The sequence below is a fragment of the Marmota flaviventris genome, chromosome 9 (assembly GCF_047511675.1).
Source record: "Marmota flaviventris isolate mMarFla1 chromosome 9, mMarFla1.hap1, whole genome shotgun sequence".
Lineage (NCBI taxonomy): Eukaryota > Metazoa > Chordata > Mammalia > Rodentia > Sciuridae > Marmota > Marmota flaviventris.
Window position 1 is genome coordinate 64,160,364 of NC_092506.1, and position 23,094 is coordinate 64,183,457.

General features: G+C 42.4%; 1 protein-coding gene across 2 annotated transcripts in view; it reads left to right on the plus strand.

Moving 5' to 3' along the window:
• The window catches only part of Uvrag (UV radiation resistance associated), a 327,505-nt gene extending 315,026 nt beyond the window's left edge, over nucleotides 1–12,479 (plus strand). Inside the window, exon 14 of one of the 2 annotated variants that reach the window (XM_071616501.1) lies at nucleotides 8,802–8,865. In XM_071616501.1, coding sequence (XP_071472602.1) covers nucleotides 8,802–8,804 — 3 coding nt within the window. In that variant the 3' untranslated portion in view covers nucleotides 8,805–8,865. Of the gene's footprint in view, nucleotides 1–8,801 lie in introns of both variants that reach the window. The other variant, XM_027942640.2, reaches the window with a different exon arrangement.
• The last annotated feature ends 10,615 nt before the right edge of the window (nucleotides 12,480–23,094 follow it).

The window sequence follows — 23,094 nt, forward strand, 5'->3', positions numbered from 1 at the left end:
CAGAGGCTGTTGACTATGATTCTGTGATACATGCCTGGTCCCCCCCCCCACACACACACACACTAGACAATAAGCCCCATTAAAAAAGAAAAAGAAAAGAAAGAAACTTGGCTTTTTCCATTGTTACTATATCCCCAGAGTCTAGTGTAGTGCCTAGCAGATGCTCAATATATATTTGAGGAAGGAGTAAATCAGTTACTCGTTGGTTGTCTGGTTAATAAGCATGTAGTTCTATGCTGCACCTCTTAATACAGACAACCAAAAGGATGTGATTATCAAGACGCTTTCCCCAGAGTCCCACAGTCTCTATGAAGTGATAATTCACTGGCACTGTTGACTCAGGCACTTTTGCCCAGGACCTCAGCATCTCTGAAAGTGGTGGCGGAGCTATCCATTTTTCTTTTAAAATAACAAACAACTAAAGTCCCGTGGTTTGGTTCATGTCAGAGTTTATTAGAAATTTGGTGGTAGCTCAGCTTTAGCAGTCAGAGACTTCATTTCACGGTTTCTGTCATCGGCCTCAGGAGTCCTAGCTTCCTTTAGCTCCCTTCCAAGTCTAGTTTTAAAATTCTGAAAGCCTTCTCTGACCAGAGTTTTAATTTCCCTATCGAGTTCTTTCTGTGGCTAGGTTCTGTGAGATTGCTGTTCCTCTGGTTTCCCTGGCAAAGGTAGAGTTACAGGGTTTTTTCTAGTTTTCAGCATAAACAATTTATTATTCCCAAGTCTCAAGTGCTGTCCAGATACTCCAAGGGGTCCCCAGGTATCATTCCTGGCATCTCTTTCCTGTTCTTTACATGCTGTCTTGTGGGATGTTACTTATGCTCTGTATAAATGACATCAAGATGGTCTGTGTCTCTTTCTACAGACCATTTTATAGTCCTTATAAGGTTGGTTGCCTGATTATAATTTCAGTACATTAATTTATATGATGATTTCTTAAAGTGAAAGCTGATGGGTAAAGTGGTTGACTTGACCTCTTCTAGAACCTCTTTCTGTCTTCCTAGAGGATCCCTGTGTATTCCCCAACCCCAGGGAGCTCAACCTTGAGACCCACATGGATTGTGGGCTCCTCAAAGCTGGTCTCTGATGGCCAGGTCCTCACATCACATCACTTAGGGAACTGGATTTCCTCAGCTTGCTTATTTCATCCTTTTCTGTAGAACATTCTCTTTCATAGATTCATCTTTCCATCACTACTTGGTTTAAATAAAATCTAAAGTCTCCCCTGTTAAGTTATACCTTTTTATACTCTGTTTTTATTTAGTCAGACTTTGGCAGGAAACCTTCCAAACTGAGCTCAGGGGAAAGTAACCATTGGCACACATTGCAGCCTGTGTTTTTGGCTCAGGATTATTTCTATTTTTATTTTGTTTGGTGTTTTTGTTAACATGCAGGGCAAAGATTAAGCACTTGCACTTATCTGGTAATGGTGAGAGGCCATTTGATGGCTTGCTATGGCTGGAGATGGCGCTTACCACTGTTAACCCCCTGCTGCCTTCAGGGGCATCAGATCAGGCTGTGAAATGTAGCTTTCACAGAAGGAGGCACTGCACTTGTGTTTGGAGAGAGGGAAAGGAGAAAGATAAATCCCACCCTTTGCTCAATTTCGAAAAGGGATAGTAGCTTAATTTATGGAGGTTGTTTTTTTGAAAAACCTTAACTTTATGTCATAATTTCTTAGCTGCCAAAAGACGTAATTCTGCCTCAGCTTCGCCTTGGCAACCTGCTTTTGGCACTCTGTGGAGCCCTGTCATTGCTCTGCATTATTTAAGCAGTAATCTTTAAGAAGGTGAGAAACTATTATTGCTTTTTAGCACAGTTGACATGATATTGGCGCGGAGCAGTACCTAGAGCTTCAAACATTTCTGATGGCCGTAAACCAACTTAAACACCTCCATGTAGAGGTCTCACTGCCATGAGGTCATAGCTTGCTACAGGGGAGAAAGAAGAAGATCAAATGTTGTTTAAAAGGTTTGGGTTTTTTTTTTTTTCTTTCTTTCTTTCTTTTTAAGTATTCTTATTCCACCAAGATGTAGCTGTAGATTTTGGCCAGGATCCAGACAATCAAGATTTAGTGTTTTGACCAGCTGTGATCTAGTAATGTTCCTCAGAGGAAACATTTTGTAGGGAGGGAAAGACACATATCTGAGACTGTGTGAATTGTACTCCTTCCTAATACTTTACAGTATGAGACCTGCTTGTAGATAGATAAAACAAGCCCAAGTGAATCTGGAAGAGAACAGCAGGTGAAAGGAACTGTTTTTAAGTGAAAACCCATCCCGGCTTCAAGAACTCTCTTGATGTGGTCAATCTTTACATCTTTCTTTATTTCATTTTCCCCTAAGTTTCCACATTTACATCATTTTATGGCAGAATTTATTTCTGCTCATAATTGATGCTTATAATGCCTAACAGTATAACAAGTCCTATAAAGTTAAAGAAAAGAAAAGCCAAACAAACTTAATGTAGGCAAGCAGAGAAGGAAATGATACTAATCCACATGACCTAAAAATGATTCATCTGATTCTCACTCCTCCCTCAAACAGAAATAGAGATCAAATTTTGGTATTTTGGTGCCAAAAAAGAGAAAGGAACTAACATCTATTTGTAGTTAGACTGACTTGGTTAAATCACAGCTTACTACCTAGTAGCTTTGTAGCCTTGAACAAGTTACCTGATCTGTGCCCCAGTTTCTTTATCTGTGAAATGAGGATGACGTTTGTAGCCCTTCATAGATACATTGTGAAGATTAAATGAGACCAGGATAAAGCCTTAACATAGCACCCCATTCATGTTAGTTGCTGTTGTTTTGTTATTAATAATTCATTGTTGCTTGTACTAAAAATTTTACTTGTGTATCTCATTCAATCCCTACTGCAATGGCTATTAGGTGGATATACTTATTTTACAGATGAGTAAACCAGTTTGGAGCAGTGGAGTGCTTTAGCAGTGTCCAGCACTTCACAGTGGTGGAGTGACATTTGGAGTTCTGCAGTGATGCATACTGGAGATGTGGAATCACATTTTGGTGTTTTCTTACCTTGTTTTCTCTCTCCTCATCTTCTCTCTATAAAAGGAGGCGGTAGCTTTAAGCAATAAAACCAAGAAGAAAAGAAGATGATAGGGCAAGGATAAAAGAGTAGAGGGAACTAGCCTCTACTATTTCCAGATTGGCATCATGGCTAGGTATTAGTTAGGCAAAGATAGAAAGTCTTCCTCTTACAATAATTCATTTATATCTTCCTTTCTCTCCCTCTCAAGCTAAATTCTTAAAGAAAAATGGTATATCAGGGATTTAGGGACAATTGGAATGTTTCTTAAAGGATTCTGGGTAATTCTTGTACTCCCTAAGCAGCTGGTAGATATCTGAATAGGGGCATTTGAGCATTTCTGCCTTATTCAAAGCCTTCCCCACTCCATGCTCCCAAGAAAAAAAGAATTTCCCACTCACATTGGACAGAACAAATCTGTTGAAAATTTTGGTACTTTTTCTGTAAAACTCTTATACTTGGCTGCTGGGTGCAGAGGCACAGACATATAATCCCAGCGGCTGGGAGGTTGAGACAGGAGGATCATGAGTTCAAAGCCAGCATTAGCATAAGCGAGGTGCTAAGCAACTCAGTGAGACCCTGTCTCTAAATAAAATACAAAATAGGGCTGGGGATGTGGCTTAGTTGTGGAATGCCCCTGAGTTCAATCCCCAGTACCCCCTTACAAAAAAAAAAAAAAAAAAAAAACCACAAAAAACTTTTACACTTGGGCTGGAATTGTGGCTGAGTGGCAGAGCACTTGCCTGGCATGTGTGAGACACTGGGTTCGATTTTCAGCACCACAGATAAATAAATAAATAAATGTCCATTGACAACATATACAGATGTACGGAATCGGAGATGAGTTCTGCTCCTGCTTTAAGCAGCATGCTGTATGGGAGAGAACAGTAGTGGAAAGGAGGTCTGGGTTCTGGTCTTTCCTCTGCTGCTTATTCCTCTGTGCTCCTATATAAGCCCTGAATGTCTTTGAGCCACTTCTGTAAAATAAGGATAATGCTTTTGGAATTATGAAGCCCATGGAAGCTAATCATAATGACAGCAACTGCATTTCCAGCCACTACTGCCAGTGTATGTGCCAGGCATTCTGCCAAGGATTTTAAGTGCATTATTTAATCCTTACAAGGTCCAGTGATCTATTGTACAAAGAAGAAAACTGCCCCCAGTCATATAACTAATAAATGGTGAAGCTATAACTCCAGATGTATGGGATCGTAGTGACCAAACTGGCCAAGAATCCCGGTCTTCAAACAGCCTTTCTGCAGACCACTATTTCTAGATAGAACTGAAGAGATAAGGAAAGGTAACTGGCTGCAATAAAGAAGGACTAACAAAATAAGAAAGAAATTTATCACCTTAATTGAGAGCTCAGAGAAAACTTGAGTCAAAGAAGCCAAATTTAAACCAAACTGTCCTCCTTGACCTCTAAACTTCAAGCCACTTGGCTTTTCCCTCATTACACTATTATTTGTGACCCAAGGAAATCCTTTTTCACTTACAGCAAAAGGTTTATTATTAAAAAATTTAACAGTCACTGATACGGTTCAGTTATTCAACACTCTATGCCGTGTCTTACTAAACTACAGCCTAGTAAATTTGCAATTACAATAATCTTTGGGTTGTTGTTTTTTAATAAATTCCTATTAATTGTAGCATTAACCCTGAGATATCATGTTTCCAGTTTGGACCTGAGCCAAGCTGGAAGAGCCATCATCTGGGGCAAGTGGCTGATGGGGAGAAAGGTGTACAGTGAACTGGTGGACTCAGGCCCATTGCTTAAATCTCAGGTTCTGCACCCCAAAGTCTAGAGCCTCAGGATACATGGGGCCCTTTGGTAGGAGTGTATGGCAAAGAAAAGCTGCCACCTTTTCTGCTACACCTTCTCCTCTACTCACATTTATGCTTTTGGCAGAGGGAGTTTATTTTTTGTCTCTGTAGCAGTGCTAGGGACTGAATCCAGGTCTTCACCCATGTTAAGCACATGTTCTACCACTGAGCTGCATTCCCAGCCCCTTGGGGGTTTTTTGTTGTTTTGGTTTTTTTTAAAGAGTAGAAACTCTTTTTAAGTTTTTTATCACATCTTATATAATGTACTAATTTAATTTGATAAGTAAATTGTCAACAGCATTTAAAAATTGGTCATATAATTAGAAAGTCTATGAGCTTTGTTGATGAAATAATGATGAAGTAAGACTAGTCAAACAAGAAGAATCTTAAAGCCTAAGCGTTTTGTTTTGTTTTTGTTTTTTCCTTTTTTTAAAATCTGTTATTGGCCTTCTTAACTGCTAGCTTTCTCTTTTTAGGCAATAATAGATAAAATTCTTTTTTAAAAAATTTAACTTGTGGGCTGGGGATGTGGCTCAAGCAGTAGCGCGCTCGCCTGGCATGCGTGCGGCCCGGGTTCGATCCTCAGCACCACATACAAACAAGGATGTTGTGTCCGCCAAATACTAAAAAATAAATATTAAAATTCTCTCTCTCTCTACCTCTCTCTCTCTCACTCTCTCTTTAAAAAAAAAAAAATTTAACTTGTGGGGCTAGGGTTGTGGCTCAGCAGTAGAGCACTCGCCTCATGCATGTGAGGCACTGGGTTCGATCCTCAGCACCACATATAAATAAAATAAAGGTATTGTGTCCACCTACAACTAAAGAAATATTTTTTTAAAAAATTTAACTTGTACTAATGACTAATAAAGGGTCCTTCTCAAAAACCTCTTAAATATGAAAATCAGAATTGTTTCACTTAAAATATATACATTGTTTTTACACAGAAATGCTTATAGCAATTTATTCTCTAATAATAAAAGTTTAGAAACATTCTAAATCTACAGTGAGAGAAGACAAAAAAAACCTTGGATCCTAAGAAACCAGTGTCACTGAAAACCCTCTGGACTCTGGACTGTGTCATCACTTAATAATACAGGTCCAGAATAATGGCCCACAATCATCAAGTCATCAAGAAAATGCCCATTTTGTTTAGTTCTTTTAAAATGTAAGACTTTATTTTAAAAAATAGTTAAGTTTTTCTCTCACATAGCTGAAAATCGAAAGAAAAAAATAAAATGTGATAAAATTTTAGGTATTATGTAGACTTTTTTGTTGTTTATCCAGAATACCTCATTTCCTCACCATTCATAAGAGAGAATGTTTTCTTGATAATTTTCCAATTTTATCTGATACTGTTACCTGAGTTCTCATAAACATTCAAGGGAACAGAAGAACAATATCACAAAATTGGTATATAAGTCTCCACCTCTCAAGTTTTAGAATCCATCCACGAAGAGGGGTAGCATGGCAGCTTAGGGCTTGTGGGAAATTGAGAAGCCCTGTGTAATGGCGTTTGGCTTGTGTGCCATTTATTGGCACTTACTTAGAAAATATTAGTTGAGTTTGAATATAAAGTTCCCCGCTGGGACGCCGAGTCAGCATGGGCTCAAGGTCAGTTCCATTGTAGGTCTTCAGCTTTAAATAACCCACATGATCGCTACCTGCCTACCTTTATCACAGGGCACATGTAAGGGTTCCAAGAGTAGCAGAGGACTTTCCACAGTGCTAGGAACATTAGCGATCTCATTCCCTTTCCTTTGTAGTTGGTGGTCCAGGTATCACACTTTATTACTTCTGTGGAATGCAGTGTTAAAGAAAGCTCTCTGGGAGGTGAAATCAGTGAAACTCTTTTCCTCTTGTGTCTTAGGCACTTCTAGGTGTGTCCAAGCTGGTTCCTGATGCTCTGCCTTTTTTCAGCCCACCAGGAGCCCAGCAGAGAAGCAGAGCAGGATTCGAGGGGCTTGGGGGCAAGGGCAGGCAGAGGGAGCTATCAGGTTCTTCACTCTTCACAGCCTGGAGCACTTGAGGCCCTGGCCTCTAATCACGCCCCTGCACCCTCTGCTTGGATGTTGCAGGCTGGCCCAGCTGATGCTGCCAGCCTCCTGGGCTTGTCTGTACAGAGGAGACTCTCTGGGTGGTGCTGATGCTCTGTTTTGGTTTGATTACCTAGTCAACCAGCAAAATCGTTTAGAGAGGGACACTGTCAGCAAGTGGTAAAGCAAAAACAATAAAGCCGGCCACATGTGTAGCTTAACCAATTACTGTGAGTTTTGACAACATATTAACTGAAGACCTAGATTAAACTGGATTTTGCTTAGTTTTTTTCTGTATTTCTTGGAAACTAAAAATGGTAATTTACTGATCTTCTTGCCCAGTTTAATAAGTACCCCGGTGACCACCCCTAATTATGAAATCTCTCCTGGCACCCCACACTTAGAGTGAAGCAAGAAGGTCTCACAGGCCTGTGGTTACAAACCTCATGGTCACCTTTTCTCAAGGCTGCTTGAGTGTCTGAGGCCACAGGATTAATCCAGCATGAGAACACCTGAGAGAAGGGGGAGCAGAGAGCTCATTCGGAGCTTGGGCTATAGACACAGGTAGAGGGACCCTAGATCCCTTCTTCTTTGTTAGTGCACTTACAGAAATTGTAATTTGAAAATGTATTACTTGAATAATTATGGATGTTATTCTCCTGCAAGACTGGAAGTTTCTTACAGTCAGAGCCTGCTGATGTGCATCCGTCTCCCTCCGCAAGGCCTAGTGCACATAGTAACTAGTTGTCAGATGTCTATGATTTCAAGTCCTGCCTCTGCTCCTGCCTAGTGCTACCCTTTTACCAACCACTTAACTATTCTGTGTATATTTCCTCATCTGAAGAATACATGTCAAGTGGTTCTTGTGATCATGCCTCTCTCTGCCTCTCAACCCAGTCTGTGGATTTAGTTATATTAAAGCCAATTTCATCCACATATAGTAATATCTAGAACTGTTATCAATATTCTGGCAGGGGCTTAACTAACATAGTATATAATACAACCATCATTTCCAGGGTCTGGATAGTCTATTGCCATTAACTGATTATTATTTATTATTTCAGACTCAAGTATAATAATGCCTACCCTGCTTTCTTGACAGGGTTTTTACAAGGACTAAGCAAAATGATGTATGTGAAATTACTTCAGAAACTATAAAGCTTTGTATAGCTCAACAGTGATTATTATTGCTGGCTCAAAGATATCTTCCTGAGAAGTAATTCAGGCTCAAACGAAGGCACTGAAGACTGAGGACTGTAAAACATGTGTGTGGCTAGCCTTGTAAAGGAGAAGTCATCTCCCAAGTTAATTTTTCATTAAAACGAAAGAAAGAAAAAGTCCCCTTGATGTTCTCTTCCAGTTCTTTAATGCAGAGTGGTTAGCATTTGGGTATTGGAGAGGCTGTTAATTGTCAAGTCTCGAGTCCCAGGTTTTAGTCTACTCTGTCAACTGCCTTCCTGAGTTATCAAGGGCAAGTCCTTTATCTTCTCTGCCAGATGAGGATGACTGTTCCATGAAGATAAACTAAGGATTGAATATTAAAAACAAGACATTCAGTGCCCTTCAGATATCTGTGGCATCAACTGCATCCTTCATGTGTTTTCTTTCCAGATCCAGTCAGCCAGCTCCTTCCACTGCGTCCTGGGTGTTCTAGCCCCATTCCTTCCTGGGCACTCTTCTCTTAAATATAGTGAATGTGTCTGTATCCTTGAAGTTTCCCAAGGCTGGATCCAGCATTCTTCATGCTGTTTCTTGCATTGGGACAATATAAGTACTGTCTTAAGATTGATTATTATCTCAAACCTAAAATATGCCGTTTCCTGTCCCTGGACCCAGAAGGCTTAAGCTGAGTGCTGAAGTAGAAAGTAACTTCTCATTTTTGTTTGTCTTCTAGTGACAGACATCACACCTCCAGCGCAATCCCTGTTCCAAAGAGACAAAGCTCCATATTTGGGGGTGCAGATGTAGGCTTCTCAGGGGGGATCCCTTCACCAGACAAAGGACATCGAAAACGGGCCAACTCAGAGAATGAGAGACTCCAGTACAAAACCCCTCCTCCCAGTTACAACTCAGCGTTAGCACAGCCTGTAACCACCATCCCTTCTGTGGGAGAGTCTGAGAGAAAGACAGCATCTCTGTCGTCCTCCTTGGACACCTCCTTGGACTTCTCCAAAGAAAACCAGAAAAAAGGAATAGATTTGCATGACAGCTTAAATGAAGACCATGTGAGTGTGACCACTAACCAGGATCGAGGAAAAGCCACCTCTTGGCATCCTACCACAGTAAATGGCACCCTGCTGCCCGGCGAGGCTGGCTCTGCCGGCGTCCAGCTTCCAGGTGAGTTCCACCCGGCCTCAGGAGCTGAGCTTTGCTGTACCGTGGAGCAGGCAGAAGAAATCATTGGGCTGGAAGCCACAGGTTTCACCTCAGGCGATCAGCTGGAAGCGTTTAACTGCATCCCAGTGGACAGTGCTGTGGCAGTAGAGTGTGACGAACAGGTCCTAGGAGAGTTCGAGGAGTTCTCCCGCAGGATCTATGCTCTCAATGAAAACGTATCCAGCTTCCGCCGGCCTCGCAGGAGTTCTGATAAGTGAAGTGAGCAGACAGACACCAGGACCAGGGCAGCATCCCTGCCCCAAATGGGAAAAGCTGCACTTACCCTTTTTAATAATTATGACACAAAGCAAATATTAATGGAGGATATTCCTCAGAGAAACAAACTTTGGGACTAGAGGAGGGACTCAGGATCATTGTATATCAATGGGCCAGGCGAAATTAGATTTTGCTTTCAGGATTTGCTTTTTAGCCCTGATGATTGTTTTAAGGCAAAAGTCACCCTCTAGTTGAACGAGCTTATAGCTCGAGTCACCTTATAGGCATTTGTCTGCTTTTCATTTACACATCTATGTAATCCTCAGAGGGAAGATGATAATATATAAGTAATATAATGAACTCACCTTTAGTTTCTCATGAGCATTTGCCCTCACCATAGTTTATAAAACTTTGGGGAAATGGAATATTCAGAAACAGCTTTCTACCATTTCTGAAGGATCTGTGGCCATCTTGTAGGTTGGTGAATAAGAAGTAGAGTGGTCTCCTTATTCCCAGGCCCCTTTGCCCGTGTCCTGCCCCCAGACACCACACTCAATCTGTAGACTCCCCCACTGCCTCATCTTCACCATGGTTGGGCCGTGTAGCCCGGGAACAGGTCAGGTTCACTGGTCTAAAACCCAGTAGTCTTGAGGTTCCATTTCTTCTAATCAGTCATGACCTTTCATCTCCTTTGCCACACCTTTGATTAACTTTCAAATTAGATGAGAAACTTCCTCTGAGGAACTCCCAGGGGAACCTGAAGGACCCCAAGATTACTGCAGTCAGATGGCATCCAGTTTTCTTTGACATGGGGGGAGGGGGCAAAGTTTTTATATGGGCAAGAACTAGGCGTGCATTCTGGCAGTACACCAGACAAAAATCCCTATATGTAAATCCCTTGTTAATTTATTAAATTCCAGTCAGAAGAAAGGCTTTGTAAATGACAAAATATATGTAGAGGGTCAGGCTGTCCAATATACAAACTGCAAAGCAGTTGAGATAGTTGGATTAAGTGATTAGAGAGCCATAGAGAATATTATTATTGGTATGTGTGCAATTTCATAAATATTAAATTATGTTTTGCAGTCCAATTGTCATTCCTGCATTCAAATTTCATTTGCTGTTGCTTTATACATTATGTACCCAAGGACATTGCCTCAGGGTTGCAAGCTCTTTAAGGAAAATTTATCCATATATCCATGTATTGTATAGAAAAATAAAAATTGAACTTACTTCACTCAACCTGATTTTTTTCCCCAGTTCTGAAATTCCTTTTAAATGTACGTCTCCTTATATTACATCATGACAAGACTAGCCTGAACAAGAGCCATAGCTGTCTCTAAGCTGACACTGTTGACTTCATTTGAGTTTACATTTTGTGTGTAGCAACACAACATACTTCACAGGTATACTTTCCAATAGCTTCATTTGTCCTACATAGCAGCTTAACTCATAGGTCTCATTATTTTCACATTATGTCCAAGCATTCCTGGGCCTAGTTTTAATTCACAGCTACATTATTAAATGGACTACTTCATGTTGTTATTTTCCATGTAGAGAACTCACAGAATTAATTGTATAGCAGACAGATCCAGCTCTCATGCGATTTGATAAAGCTTGAATTTTATTAAGAAAGCCCATCTTGGGCCCAGGGTTGTGGCTCAGTGGTAGAGCACTTGCCTAGCATGCGTGAGGCACTGGGTTTAATCCCCGACACCACATAGAAATGAACAAATAAAATAAAAAGTATTGTGTCCATCTACAACTAAAAAAATATTAAAAAAAAAAAAAAGAAAGAAAGCCCATCTTATCCCACATCAAGAGTGGGGCTACTTTAGAACTTGAGCAAAGGCCATCTGAGCAGGAACTTCTTTGCAGTGTGCTGTCATTCATGTTAAGAGTCAAAGAGGGTAGAGAGAGGCACCATCTTAGATAAGTGCATCATGCTATGGGGTTCTCCCATGAAGTAACATCTGCTAAGGGAAAAGCTGTTTGGAGATCAGTTTTAGTATTGAAGAGAGGAAGGTGAATCATGTCTGATTTATGATTTCTCCAGAAGTGGGGCTGCTAACCTCACTAGGTGAGTTCAGTCATAGCCCCTGTGGTACCACACAGCTCGCCTCTGGCACCATCAAGCAGTAGGGCCACATACAGAGCCTCAGGACTACAGGGTTCATCTCAGATTCCACACAAACAGATAGAGCCTGGAGCTCTTCACTTTGTAGACAAGGTAGCGTGGAGCCCTGCCCTTGACTGTAATTGGATTGCACAGAACTGATCAGTAGTTGCCTATACTTTCACGTGATCCATGCTGTCTACCGATGTATGCATCAAAACATCACTTAGGTTTGGATGAATTTAGTTTGGGCTTGGGGTTTTCATTTGAGATTGTTTGATGCCTGCACTTTCTGCCGTGACCTGGGTAGAATCTACAGAATTACATGTCTCCAAGAATAATGGTTTGATATTTTCCAAAACTTAAGAATTCATTTTACCTCTGTTTAAAGTGGCTAAGGCCAAAAGACAAGATGGTCTATCTCCTATTCATCTTTTTAATTACTCTTGTAAATCATTCAAAAAAGTAGAATTTGCTTGGAAGAGATAAGTTGAAATGGAAACTCATTATTACTTATTTCTGAACTGCTAAGAACCCCTTTGGTTTTCATATAGCTAAGATACTTTTAACAGCCAGCAAATGTTATCAAATGAATATTTGATTATGTTTTCTCTCTCCACTTCTCCTTAACCACTTTAGAAATTCCACAGATTTTTTTTCCCTCAGAATATTAGTTTTGGAAGATTGTATACCCAGCTATATTTTTTTAGCAGTTCTAATGGTGCCCATTTATCCTGACCTAACTGGTTATTTAAATAATTTTTTAAACCACCACCAATAATAAATGGCATGTGAAACTAATCTGTTGGTAATTGGAAAAAAACTGAGCGTCTGTATTTATAAAATAAAATTGATTAGTATTTATTTTGAGAGTTAAAAGTATGTTATTTTCCTGCTATGTTTGAGTCCTGTCTTCATTGTTTTGAATTTCATATTGAAACTGGGTTAACTATTAAAATCTTGTTCTTTACACAGTCAGCCAACCATTTAGCATTTATTGAGTGCACCATGTGTGTGCGTGCACATACACACATACAGGGGACTGAGCTAAACAAAATTAATACAAATTAAGAAGCCTTGACCTCGGCCACATTCTCTTGGGGGGGGCACAGGTATATTAGCAATTACTTATAACTCCATATGATAAATTCTGTCATGGAGCTGTAGAACCTGGCTATGGAATGCAGAGAAAACTTAATTCTGGCTCAAAGAAAAGGGAAGATTCGTGGAAGTTATTTGGGTGAAAGATGTATAAAAGCTTACATTATAGAGGGGGGAGACAGAATGGGCAAAGTTCCCAGAGGCAGGGCAGGGCCATGTGTGTGTATTTGGCAAACAGTAAGAGTTTGCTGCGTGAATTCAGTGGGCTACTATTAAGAAGTTTTGTGAGGTTTTCAAAGCAGAAGAGTAACTCAGATCTGAATTATGACTAGCAGCCCAGCCAAGGCTGGATTCCAGTGATCCTTGTTTGAGTCTGATTAATCTTTTTTTCTTTTTTATTTACTAAATAGATCTGTGTCTGGAAAAAAGTTCATCCCTGTGTCCCTCATGTTCTCAGGATACACATAGAGTAGAGTTTGCTGGGTGGTACAGTGCAGTCAGTACCTGCTCTGTAGAAGCTGGATTCTGAATGCCCAGTGGCAACGGGCATGTCTCTGCAGCTCTGCAACTTTGAAGCTGTGACTCTCATGGAGTTATTGAGCATTTTAAGAACCCCCATTTCTTAATTTCTAAAACCTTGAGAACAACCCTGCCCTTTTCTGATTACATTAGTTTGGGGCCTGCACCATCATAGAGGCCCCTTCAGTACTGGCTTCCTTTTGTCATGGAGAGGCCACTTTACAGAGATAGTAAGGGTGCCTGAGGCTTCTCATCAGGCTTCCTGATGGAGCTCAGGCATAGCCACTTAATCTCTCTGAATCTGGATCCTAATTTGTAAAGTAGGGCTAATACCCCAATCCTGTGAGGTGGTGAGAAGGAGCAACATTTTAATGACAGCATTTAAAGATTTTTACAAAGCACTGTGCACATTGGGAGGAGTTAGTCATTCAACAAGGATTCCTTGTGTGGGCTGCATTGGGCTTTGGTCAGGTCACTGAGGCACACACGGAGAATAGGTACCAGGGCTGACACTACTTTTCTGCAAAAGCTCTCAACAAATTGAAGTGTTTTGAGCTGTTTGATGGAGAGTGCTGTGGACATAGTGCCGAGATGCGGCCTATGCGCCTAATTAGCTTCATCCTCCTGTCTGCCGCCTGGCAGATGAGCTTGTGTGGGCCCACCTCATCAGTAAGTCTTTCTCACAGCTGTTGACTACTTCATTGCTGAATTGGTGCCCAGAGCTCTTGATTTTTTTTTTGAAGTTGATAGCTTTCTTGTTCTTTTTTTCCTCTTAGCATATCTAATTACTGTTTTGTAGGCAGACAGCTCAGCCTTGTGGATTTTAAATGAATAAAAAAATGCATGCCTATAAAATAATTCCACACTTTTCTAGAAGCCAGCAATTCAGATAAAGAATGATCACACATCTAAAGAAAAATGAAAAAGCCAGTTGATGAAATAGCTGCAATTGAGCTCAGGCACAGGAACATAAGGGGACAGTGGCAGGCTGACAGCCTTTGGTCTGCTGTGTGCACACCATTCTAATGAGCTCTCAGTCCTTGTTCAACTTGAGCAGCAAATTAGAAAAGCATGGAGGATTAGGGTGGGCAGAAATAGTGGATAACCTGACTGAGAAACTGCTAGGAGGCCTCAGGAAGGAAGCAGGTGTGGTGGAGGGAGATGCCCACAGGCCAGGAGGACAAGTCAGACCCCAGTCCCAGTCTGTCCCTCACTGGCTTTGTGACAGATAAGCCATTTATCTTCTCTGAGCCCATTGTCCCTCTGCAAAGTGACATCAGCCCTCGCTTAGGTTTTCCTTTGAGCCTGGACAGAGGTTCCTCTAGCCCTACAAGCAAATTTGTATTCATTCTTCAAAACCTGTCTCCGATTGCCTTGGAGTCCAGAACTTGGCAGGACAGGAGAGGGCTCTAACTTGTTGCTCTGCCTGTTTGTGAGGAATTGAGAGCTAAAACATTTGTTGGCAGGCTGCTTTTGACCAGAGGGTGTTGCAGAACCACTACCACCCTGCCATCTGCTCAAAATCCTAGACACAAGGACTTGTAAAATATGTAGCAAAAAGTAATAAAAGTAAACTTTTTTAAAAAGTCAGCTTGGCTGAGGTGGCTCAGTGGTAGAGATCCCAGCAACCCACCCCGCCTCACCAAATACAATCCTAGCTTGCATGTGACTTCCTAAAGATAGACCCTAGTCAGCAGAAAAAAAGGTACATTAGATTTAGTTTGAAAGGAAAATACATAAAGTAGTTTAAGACAGTGTATGATTCCAAATGATTAAAAGATGTTTTGATGCTTTCAGGGGTAGACTTGTTCTTTCAAAAATTTACTTGAAAAAACTTTTTAAAAATTTATTTATAGCACCTTGGGAGGGTGAGAAAGGAGGATCAAAAGTTCAAAGCCAGCCTCAACAACTTAGCAAGGCCCTAAGCAATTTAGTGAGACCCTGTCTCAAAATAAAATATGTGGCTCATGGTTAAGTGCCCTGGGTTCAATCCCTGCTAATACCAAAAAATAAAAACAAGATACATAAATTGGGCGGAGAGAAGGAGAGGAGACCTTATTCCTCAAAGAATTTCCACAAATTAATTTTCACAAATTACTTGATCTTTGGGCCAGGGGCTCAGCCACACCTATTACAATGTGAGGTCCTCCCAGTCTACCTCATATGCAAGTGATATGTGACCCTTGGATCATGCAAGTTTGTTTCCAGAACTTGTAAGCTTCCAGGCCAGGCCCTTTGCTCCCACAAACCTGCCAGGCAACCTCTCTGCTCTTCTGCCTAAGCTTTCCCTTTAGTGGCACAAGGTGGGTGTATGTGTGTGTGTCAGGGTGTAGGGGAGTGTGGATGAGACAGAGCTTAGACCCCAAGTTGTGTAATTCACACTCATGTGTCTCTTGGTCTCCTGGAAGATCTGCGGAGGCCCAGTGTGCTCAGGGTCAGCATCAAAACTCATTCATGAAGAGGCAGAACTGTTGCAGAATCAAATAAGACTGTAGAACTGACTGTAAACAATAGAAAACGGTCTGCATTTGAGGGAAAATCACACAGATTTGCAGTAAATGTCCCAATTGACAAAGAGCACCCACAGGTGGGGCAGCTGGTACAGGAGCTGAGGCCCTGCCGCCTCTCCTGTTTTTTTAAAGAGAGAGAGAGAGAGAGAATTTTTAAATATTTATTTCTTTTTTAGTTCTCGGCAGTCACAACATCTTTATTTGTATGTGCTGCTGAGGATCGAACCTGGGCCGCACGCATGCCAGGCGAGCGCACTACCGCTTGAGCCACATCCCCAGCCCCGCCTCTCCTGTCTTACAGACATCTGCACCACAGTGCCTGCTTTCTAGAGCCTTCAAAGGATGAGGGCAAGGTGTTACTATCACCACTTGACCCAGAAGTTCCCCAGGGAAGTGACCTGCCCAAGTTCACACAGATCCTAGGCCCTGACCTCTCCCCCAGGGTTTTCTTCTGCACCCCAAATCCCATTGAGGCCCCACAGATTATTCCCTCTGACCTGTCCAAACAGCCTGGTGTCTGCTGACAACTCATCCTGCTTAGCAGCACCTCACTAAGAGGGAGGAGCAGATCTTGGAGGACATGTCTGTGCACAGAATGAGGAAATCAGCACCTCATAAGTTTGGTCATGGAGCGAAGTACAACTTAAGGGGAAGGTAGATATTGTAATTATCAGAAATGACATTTACAGAATCCATGAGGTCTGCCGGGTAAATTGCAACTCATAGGCACACAAGATGTGGGGGGCAAACGACTAGGAGAGGCTTCTTTGAAAGACTCACCTTAGACAGGTAGGTCAAGGGGATGAACAGGGCAGGTCTGCCAGGGTGAGAAGCAAGAGCAAAGGCATTGCCAGGGACCTGCATATACTCATTCATGGGACAGCTAGTCACTGGGTATTGCATGCAGAGCCAGACCCAGGCTCCAGGGTGACAAACGCACTAAGTGGACAGCCCTGCCCTTCAGGGAGCTGCCAGGTGTGTGACCAAGACAGGAATGTTCAGAGGGCAAAGAGCTGGTTGAGGTGAGGGCAGAGGAGGGGACTGAGTCTGCAACTGGAGGAGGGCAGAGGCTACTGGGGGCCTGTGCGCAGGATTAGCAGAAGAGAGGCCAGAGCAGAGGAGCTTCCACCAGGCTGAGCACAGGAAGGTGGGAAGAGAAACCAGGGAAACAATGGAGACTGTGAGGGGTCTCTCCCAGGGGAGAAGATGAGGCCCAGCATGTGAGGACATACGCAGCCTCTAGGCTGCTGGTGAGCATGAGAGCCAGGATTGGGGGAAGTGGAGACAACTCTTGGGAGCAGTTTAGCTGTAAAGAGGTGGAGAAAAGTAGGGTGGGAGGTGGAGGGGAATGTGAGACAGAGAGAAAATGTCCTGTCAGTGCTAGTGGGAAGGAGCCGGCAGCAGGGAGAAGACGGGAGGATGAAAGAAGGGAGGCACTGGAGAGAGGGCACAGGAGAAGGCAGAGCTGAGTGTGGTGAGGACAGCAAGCAGAGAGGGAAGGACGGCGGGGTCCACTGGAGCCCCTCTGTGCCCTGTGTAGGGTGCCGGGCTGGGGACTTCCCGCCCAAGGACCCAAGGCCTGGCACTGGGCCTGATGGGAGTGCCTGTCACAGGACAGGCCAGAGTAGAAGAAGCCCCTGAGGGTGACTGAGAGCTTTGGGGGCCTGTTGGAGGAGATACCTGAGGTTTAGAGGAGCTGCCTGTGGATACTCTGTGTGAGGGAAGCCACCTGGATTATGACCGCCTCCCCACCAGGCTTCTTCGGCCACTCTTGAGCGGTCATCCCCCTCTGCACACTACAGACACAGTGACCGGTCCCAAACACCCTGGCCACTCTAAACTGTGAAGGAAAAGAGAAAGCCAAGCTGTTGCCTCCCTTGCTGTTATGTGTACACACACGCTGGCTGACCAAGTAGTTGGCAAGGGCAGTTTCTCTTATGGAAGGGTTCCAAGTGAAAAGAATCAAAAGGGATCAGAGAATTAGAGCATCACCACTTTGTAATTCCTAATGAATTAGCACATCAAAAACAATGACCACCAGTGGCTGCTAATGTCACAAAATGAGAGGCAACCAGACATTTTATTCCTCCTGATGGGAAAACACAGCACCCAGAAAGTATTCTTGGCAAAAGTTTGATATAATCAAACCTCTATCTGCTGCCCAGTACATTGGATGCTAGCCAGGTGGCTCTTAAGGAGTTGAGGCATGGCTAGTCCAAATTGAGATATGCTCAAGTGTAAATTACACACTGAATTTTGGATTTGTTTTTAAAAAATAATTAAATAATTTTATATTTATATATTGATCACATTTGAAATGGTAATATTTTGGATAGATTGAATTAAGTGTATTATCACAATTAATTTCATCAATTTCTTTTTGCTTCTCAAAAATGTGGCTATGAAACATGTTTAAATTCCCTTTGTGACTTGCTGGTGACTCACACTACTCACCATTGGGCTGCTCTAGGTGTCACTGCTGGTTTATAGGAAATGCAGAGAGCTTGTTAACACCTGGAAAACGCACCCAAAAAGTCCAGATGGTGGGAAACTGCAGGACAAATAACCTGGTTTCTCAAAAGAATATATTGCAAGAAAAAAGAAAAGAGATATATCAATCAGTCCTATGATGGACCTTTTGGTTCCTATAAACTAAACAAAGTGAAAAAAAATTAAGGGACAATCAAAATATAAACATTGACTAAATATTATACTAAAGACATTGTTTTTTAGGCTTAATAGTGTTATGGTTATAGTTTTTAATGTGCTTATTGCTTACAGATGCGTACTGAAATATTTATAGATTAAATGTGCATGTTTGAGATTGGGGGTGGGATGTGAGCAGTTGTAAATGAAACAGGATCAGCTGGGGACAATGGGCAGAATCAGCTGGGGACAATGGGTGTCAGACAACTTCATCCCTAAGCCTTCCAGCACACACCCTGCCCTCCAGCAACGTGAAGTACTTCCCATTCCCAGAGTGACCCTGCTCCTGCTTTTTCAGGGCCTTTGCCCCCATGGTGTCTGCCTAGAATGTCTCTGCCCCTAACCCACAGCAGCCCTCTGTTTCGTCATATGCCAGAGTTCAGCCTTCATTTGGATGCCACACACGGTCACTGCTAAGGCCTTCCACAGTCCTCACCTGGCTCTCCTTCAGATCAGACTCCCCAGCCCTGCTGGCCTCTGTCGGGGCTCAGGCACTGGCCCCCCTCCCTCCCTGTTCCCGGATGCTGGTGGCACCCACACCCTGAGGCACCCAGAGCTCCAGTGCAGGCCCCCCTGGGCCTTCCCAGCAGGCCCTGGGCAGTCAGGCCCTATTGCCCATGTGGAGCCCAGTAGGGGACAGAGACAGAGGAAGAAGGAAGGGCTCCTCTCAGGCTCCCCTAGTCTTTTGAATTTGGGGGTCTGGCTTTGCCCCTTCCACTGAGCTGTTCAAACTTTCAGTTCCTTTTGAGAGGTGAGAAAAAGTTCCTCCCTCACCAACAGCCTGCCTTCTCTCCCTGGGCCTGCCTCCCCCATCTCCATTCAGAGTCCTCCAGGCTCTGTCAGGTCAAAAGTCACAGATCCTTTCCTTGCTCAACAAAGCCTGGCCTTGCAATGAAAGCTTGGCTCTGGAGACCTTCAGCTCTTCATTCTCTTTATTGTTCTGCACTGTGTCCTCGAAGCCCCAAGGCAGTAACGGGGGAGGGGCAGGGCATCCAAGGAATGAAAAACACTAGCTGGACAGCCAGCCTCCCTGGGCGGCTCTCACTGACTGCGAGGAGCAGGGACAACCCGGGTGACAGGACCCATAAAGAAGCATTCCTACTGAGTGAGGTCCAAATGATGTCAGGGCTGCAGCCCAAACAAAGGAACCCCAGAAGTTCAGAGGGAGAGCGACAGTGGGAGAAGAGGTCGTCACTGGCGCATGGTGTGTGAGCGCATTGAAAGCAGAGGGACTTGCAACGTGGCAGGGAGTGCCAGAGTCACATGAGGGAGCGCAATTTGGTTTCAGCAAAACATCATCCATCTCATTAAGTTAATATTACTAATATGAATTTAATTGGCTTAATATTTTCGTGTGGTTTTAATTTGTAAATTTGTTTTGGTTTTAGGGTTGTGGGAGAGCTATAAACATTCGTTTATATTTAGGTTTTTGTTTGTAAAATATGTTTAAGAGTAAAAACAAGAGGTGAAACAGGGGGTCCCAATGCTTCTTCCTTGCCACTGTCACTATCTGTCTCCCAGCCACCCTTGCGGCTCAAAAATACAAGGATCCAGAGGAAATGTGCACAGCCTTTACTTGAGGGTTGGAGCATATCTGCCATCCCCGGGATAGGGGAGGGGGCCTGTTCATCTGTTCCAACCTTGGTCTTGGTTCTAGATCCTTGGTACCCCCTGTGGCCTCCCCTTTCTGCCTGGCCCTCTTTCCTCTGAATTATTCCCCTGATGTCTTTAACCCCTGAGTTTCCTGGCCCTTGAGTTTCCCTGGCCCTTAAGTTTCCATGTTTTCTTATGCTCAGCCTCTGGAGGTCTTGGCAGAAGGAAAGGGGCTTTGGAGACTGCTCCAGAATATCCACCAAACGAACTGGCCATTTGTGGGGCTCAGATGGAGCCCTCCAGCAGTTTGATGCTGAAAGAGTCCCTGTGCCTCACTTCCAAAGTGCCTCCACTGTCTCTTTCTTTCTTTTTTTTTTTTTAATTGTCAATAGACCTTTATTTATTTATTTATTTATTTTTAAGTGGTGCTGAGGATAGAACCCAGTGCCTCAAACATGCTAGGCAAGCGCTGTGCCACTGAGCCTCAACCCCAGCAGGAAGGAAGTGGAAAAGGAAAGGATCCAGTCCCAGCATAGACTTATTCAGACAATATTACAGATAAGGGTAAATTTGTAATCTTAGGGGGTTTAACAGGAATTTCTAACCTTGATAGAATCGGTACATTACTTTTTCATGGTGTTATATGTCTCACTAGGGATTTTTACTTGATCTTCAGTGCAATGGGAAATCTTTGAAAGGACTTAAGCATGGGGGCTGACATGTTCTATTATGTGTTTTAAAGAGTGCAGTGGGAGAAACGTCTTTAACGTGGTGGCATAAAGCAGTTAGTTACATGTCTCTTTGTGGGGAAAATATTTTTTGAAAAACAACCATTTAGAGAAACTGTGATGTGTCTTTTAAAAACAGAAGCCAGAGGAAGGTTTACCCCTAAATACCTGCAACTTGGGGCTGGGGTTGTGGCTCAGTGGTAGAGCACTTGCCTAGAAAGTGCAAGGCATTGGGTTCAATCCTCAGCACCACATAAAAATAAATAAATACAATAAAGGTATTGTGTCCAACTACAACTATATATATATATATATATATATATATATATATATATATACATATTTTTTTTTAAATACCTGCAACTAGAAGAGGTAAGACTCACAAGGGCTCCCAAACGCCTGGGCCCTAGCAGGTGGGAACCAGCCTTGCCACTGTGGCTGGCAGAGGGTAGGTTCAAAGCTGTGAGGGCAGCTGAAAAATTCAGGGAGAGAGAGACTGCAGAAGGCCTGAGACCCAAGAGCTGAGCACCAATGTCCAGATCTTTACTCAAATGCTAAAGTGTCTGGTGAAAACAAAAAACAGGGGCAAGAGAAAGGCTAACCTTGAAAGACAGAGCTGCCTCGTCAGGGTGCAGTGCGTGAGCGAGCTGCATTTATAGAGTGTCTTTCCCAGTCTGTACACATGGAGCAGAAAGCTTCCGCCTCACTAGCTTGAGGTGTCAGAGGACAGAACATCTGGAAATTTAGGGGAGAATCCATAGAAACTAGGGAGCCACAGAAAGGGGAGCACCAAAATTTGAATGCGGACTTCCCAAATCTTCAGGCAAATGCCAAATTACAGAGGTACAGGAGACTCCTGAGAGCCACAAAAAAACAGGAGCTGGAAGTGGTAGCAACAAAGCAGAGACATAATCTGCTACACACTGCGGAAGAAATAGTTTGCTGGTTGAACCCAAGCAAATAGACTTCCCACCAAAATAAATACTAACAGTCATCAGAAGAAACAAATAAATACACACAAAAAAATTACTACAATATCTAGTTTTGAAATCACAGAGAAACAAGAAACTATGAACCATACAAGGAGGTTACAACAGCAACTGACTCTGAATGGGTCTCAATGTTGAATTTACCAATAAAGTTTTCAAAACAGCTTTATAAATATGATAAAGGTAAACTATGTTGAAAATGTTAAAGGACAAAGTGGTTGTAATGAGTGAAAAGAAAGAAATTCTCAAAAGAAAAATGGAAACACACACATTACATATATGCACACTAAATGGAAAGTACAAAGAAGAAAAGTACAATAACTAAAGTGGAAAATTCACTGATTGGGTTCAATAATAGAGTATGGAGAACAGAGACAAATATAATTGACCATGATGATAGATTAGTACTGAAATTACTTAATATGAGGAAAAGTTTGGGGAAAAATTAACAGCCTTGTTCACTTGAGAAAGAATACCAAGAGGTCCAAAATATGTGTAATTGGAGTACCAGAAGGAAAGAAACAGGAGAAAAAGGCAGGAAAAAATATTTAAGTACAAACTACTCAAAAACTCCCCAAATTTGTTAAAAAAAAAAAAAAAAAAAAAAAACTTTAAGAGCTAAGAATCTCAACCCATCTTAAACAGGATAAACACAAAGAAAACCATGTCTAGGCACTTAATAGTCAAACAGATGAGAAGCCAAACATAAAGTGAAATCTTGAAAGCATCCATTAAACAAATAAATAAAAGATACCTTGCATACTGAAGAACAGTTTTCCATCAGAAACAGTGGGATAAGAAATACTGGAACACATTCAAAGGGCTGAAGAACCTATTCTTGGGGCTGGGGTTGTGGCTCAGTGGTAGAGCACTCGCCTCTCACGGGTTCGCCTCTCCTGGGTTCGATCCTCAGCACCACATAAAAATAAATTTTAAAAAATAAAGATATTGTGCCCATGTATAACTAAAAATATATTTTAAAAAAGAATCTATTCTTTACTTAGCAAAACTAGTCTCCAAAAATAAAGGAGAAAATAAGATACTCTAAGATACAAAAATAAGGAGATGATTTATCCCCAGGAGACGTGTCTGACAAAAGTGCTAAAGGAAATTCTTCAGGTTGAAGGAACTCAGATCTACAGTGAGGAAAGGAGAACTGATATTGGTAAATACATGGATCAAGTGAAAGACTACATATGCTAGCCATGGAGGCACATGCCTGTAATCCCAGCTACTCAGGAGGTTGAGGTAGGAGGATCACAAGTTCAAGGCCATCCTCAGCAATTTATTGAGACCCTGTCTCAAAATAAAATTTTTTTAAAAGGGAAGGACT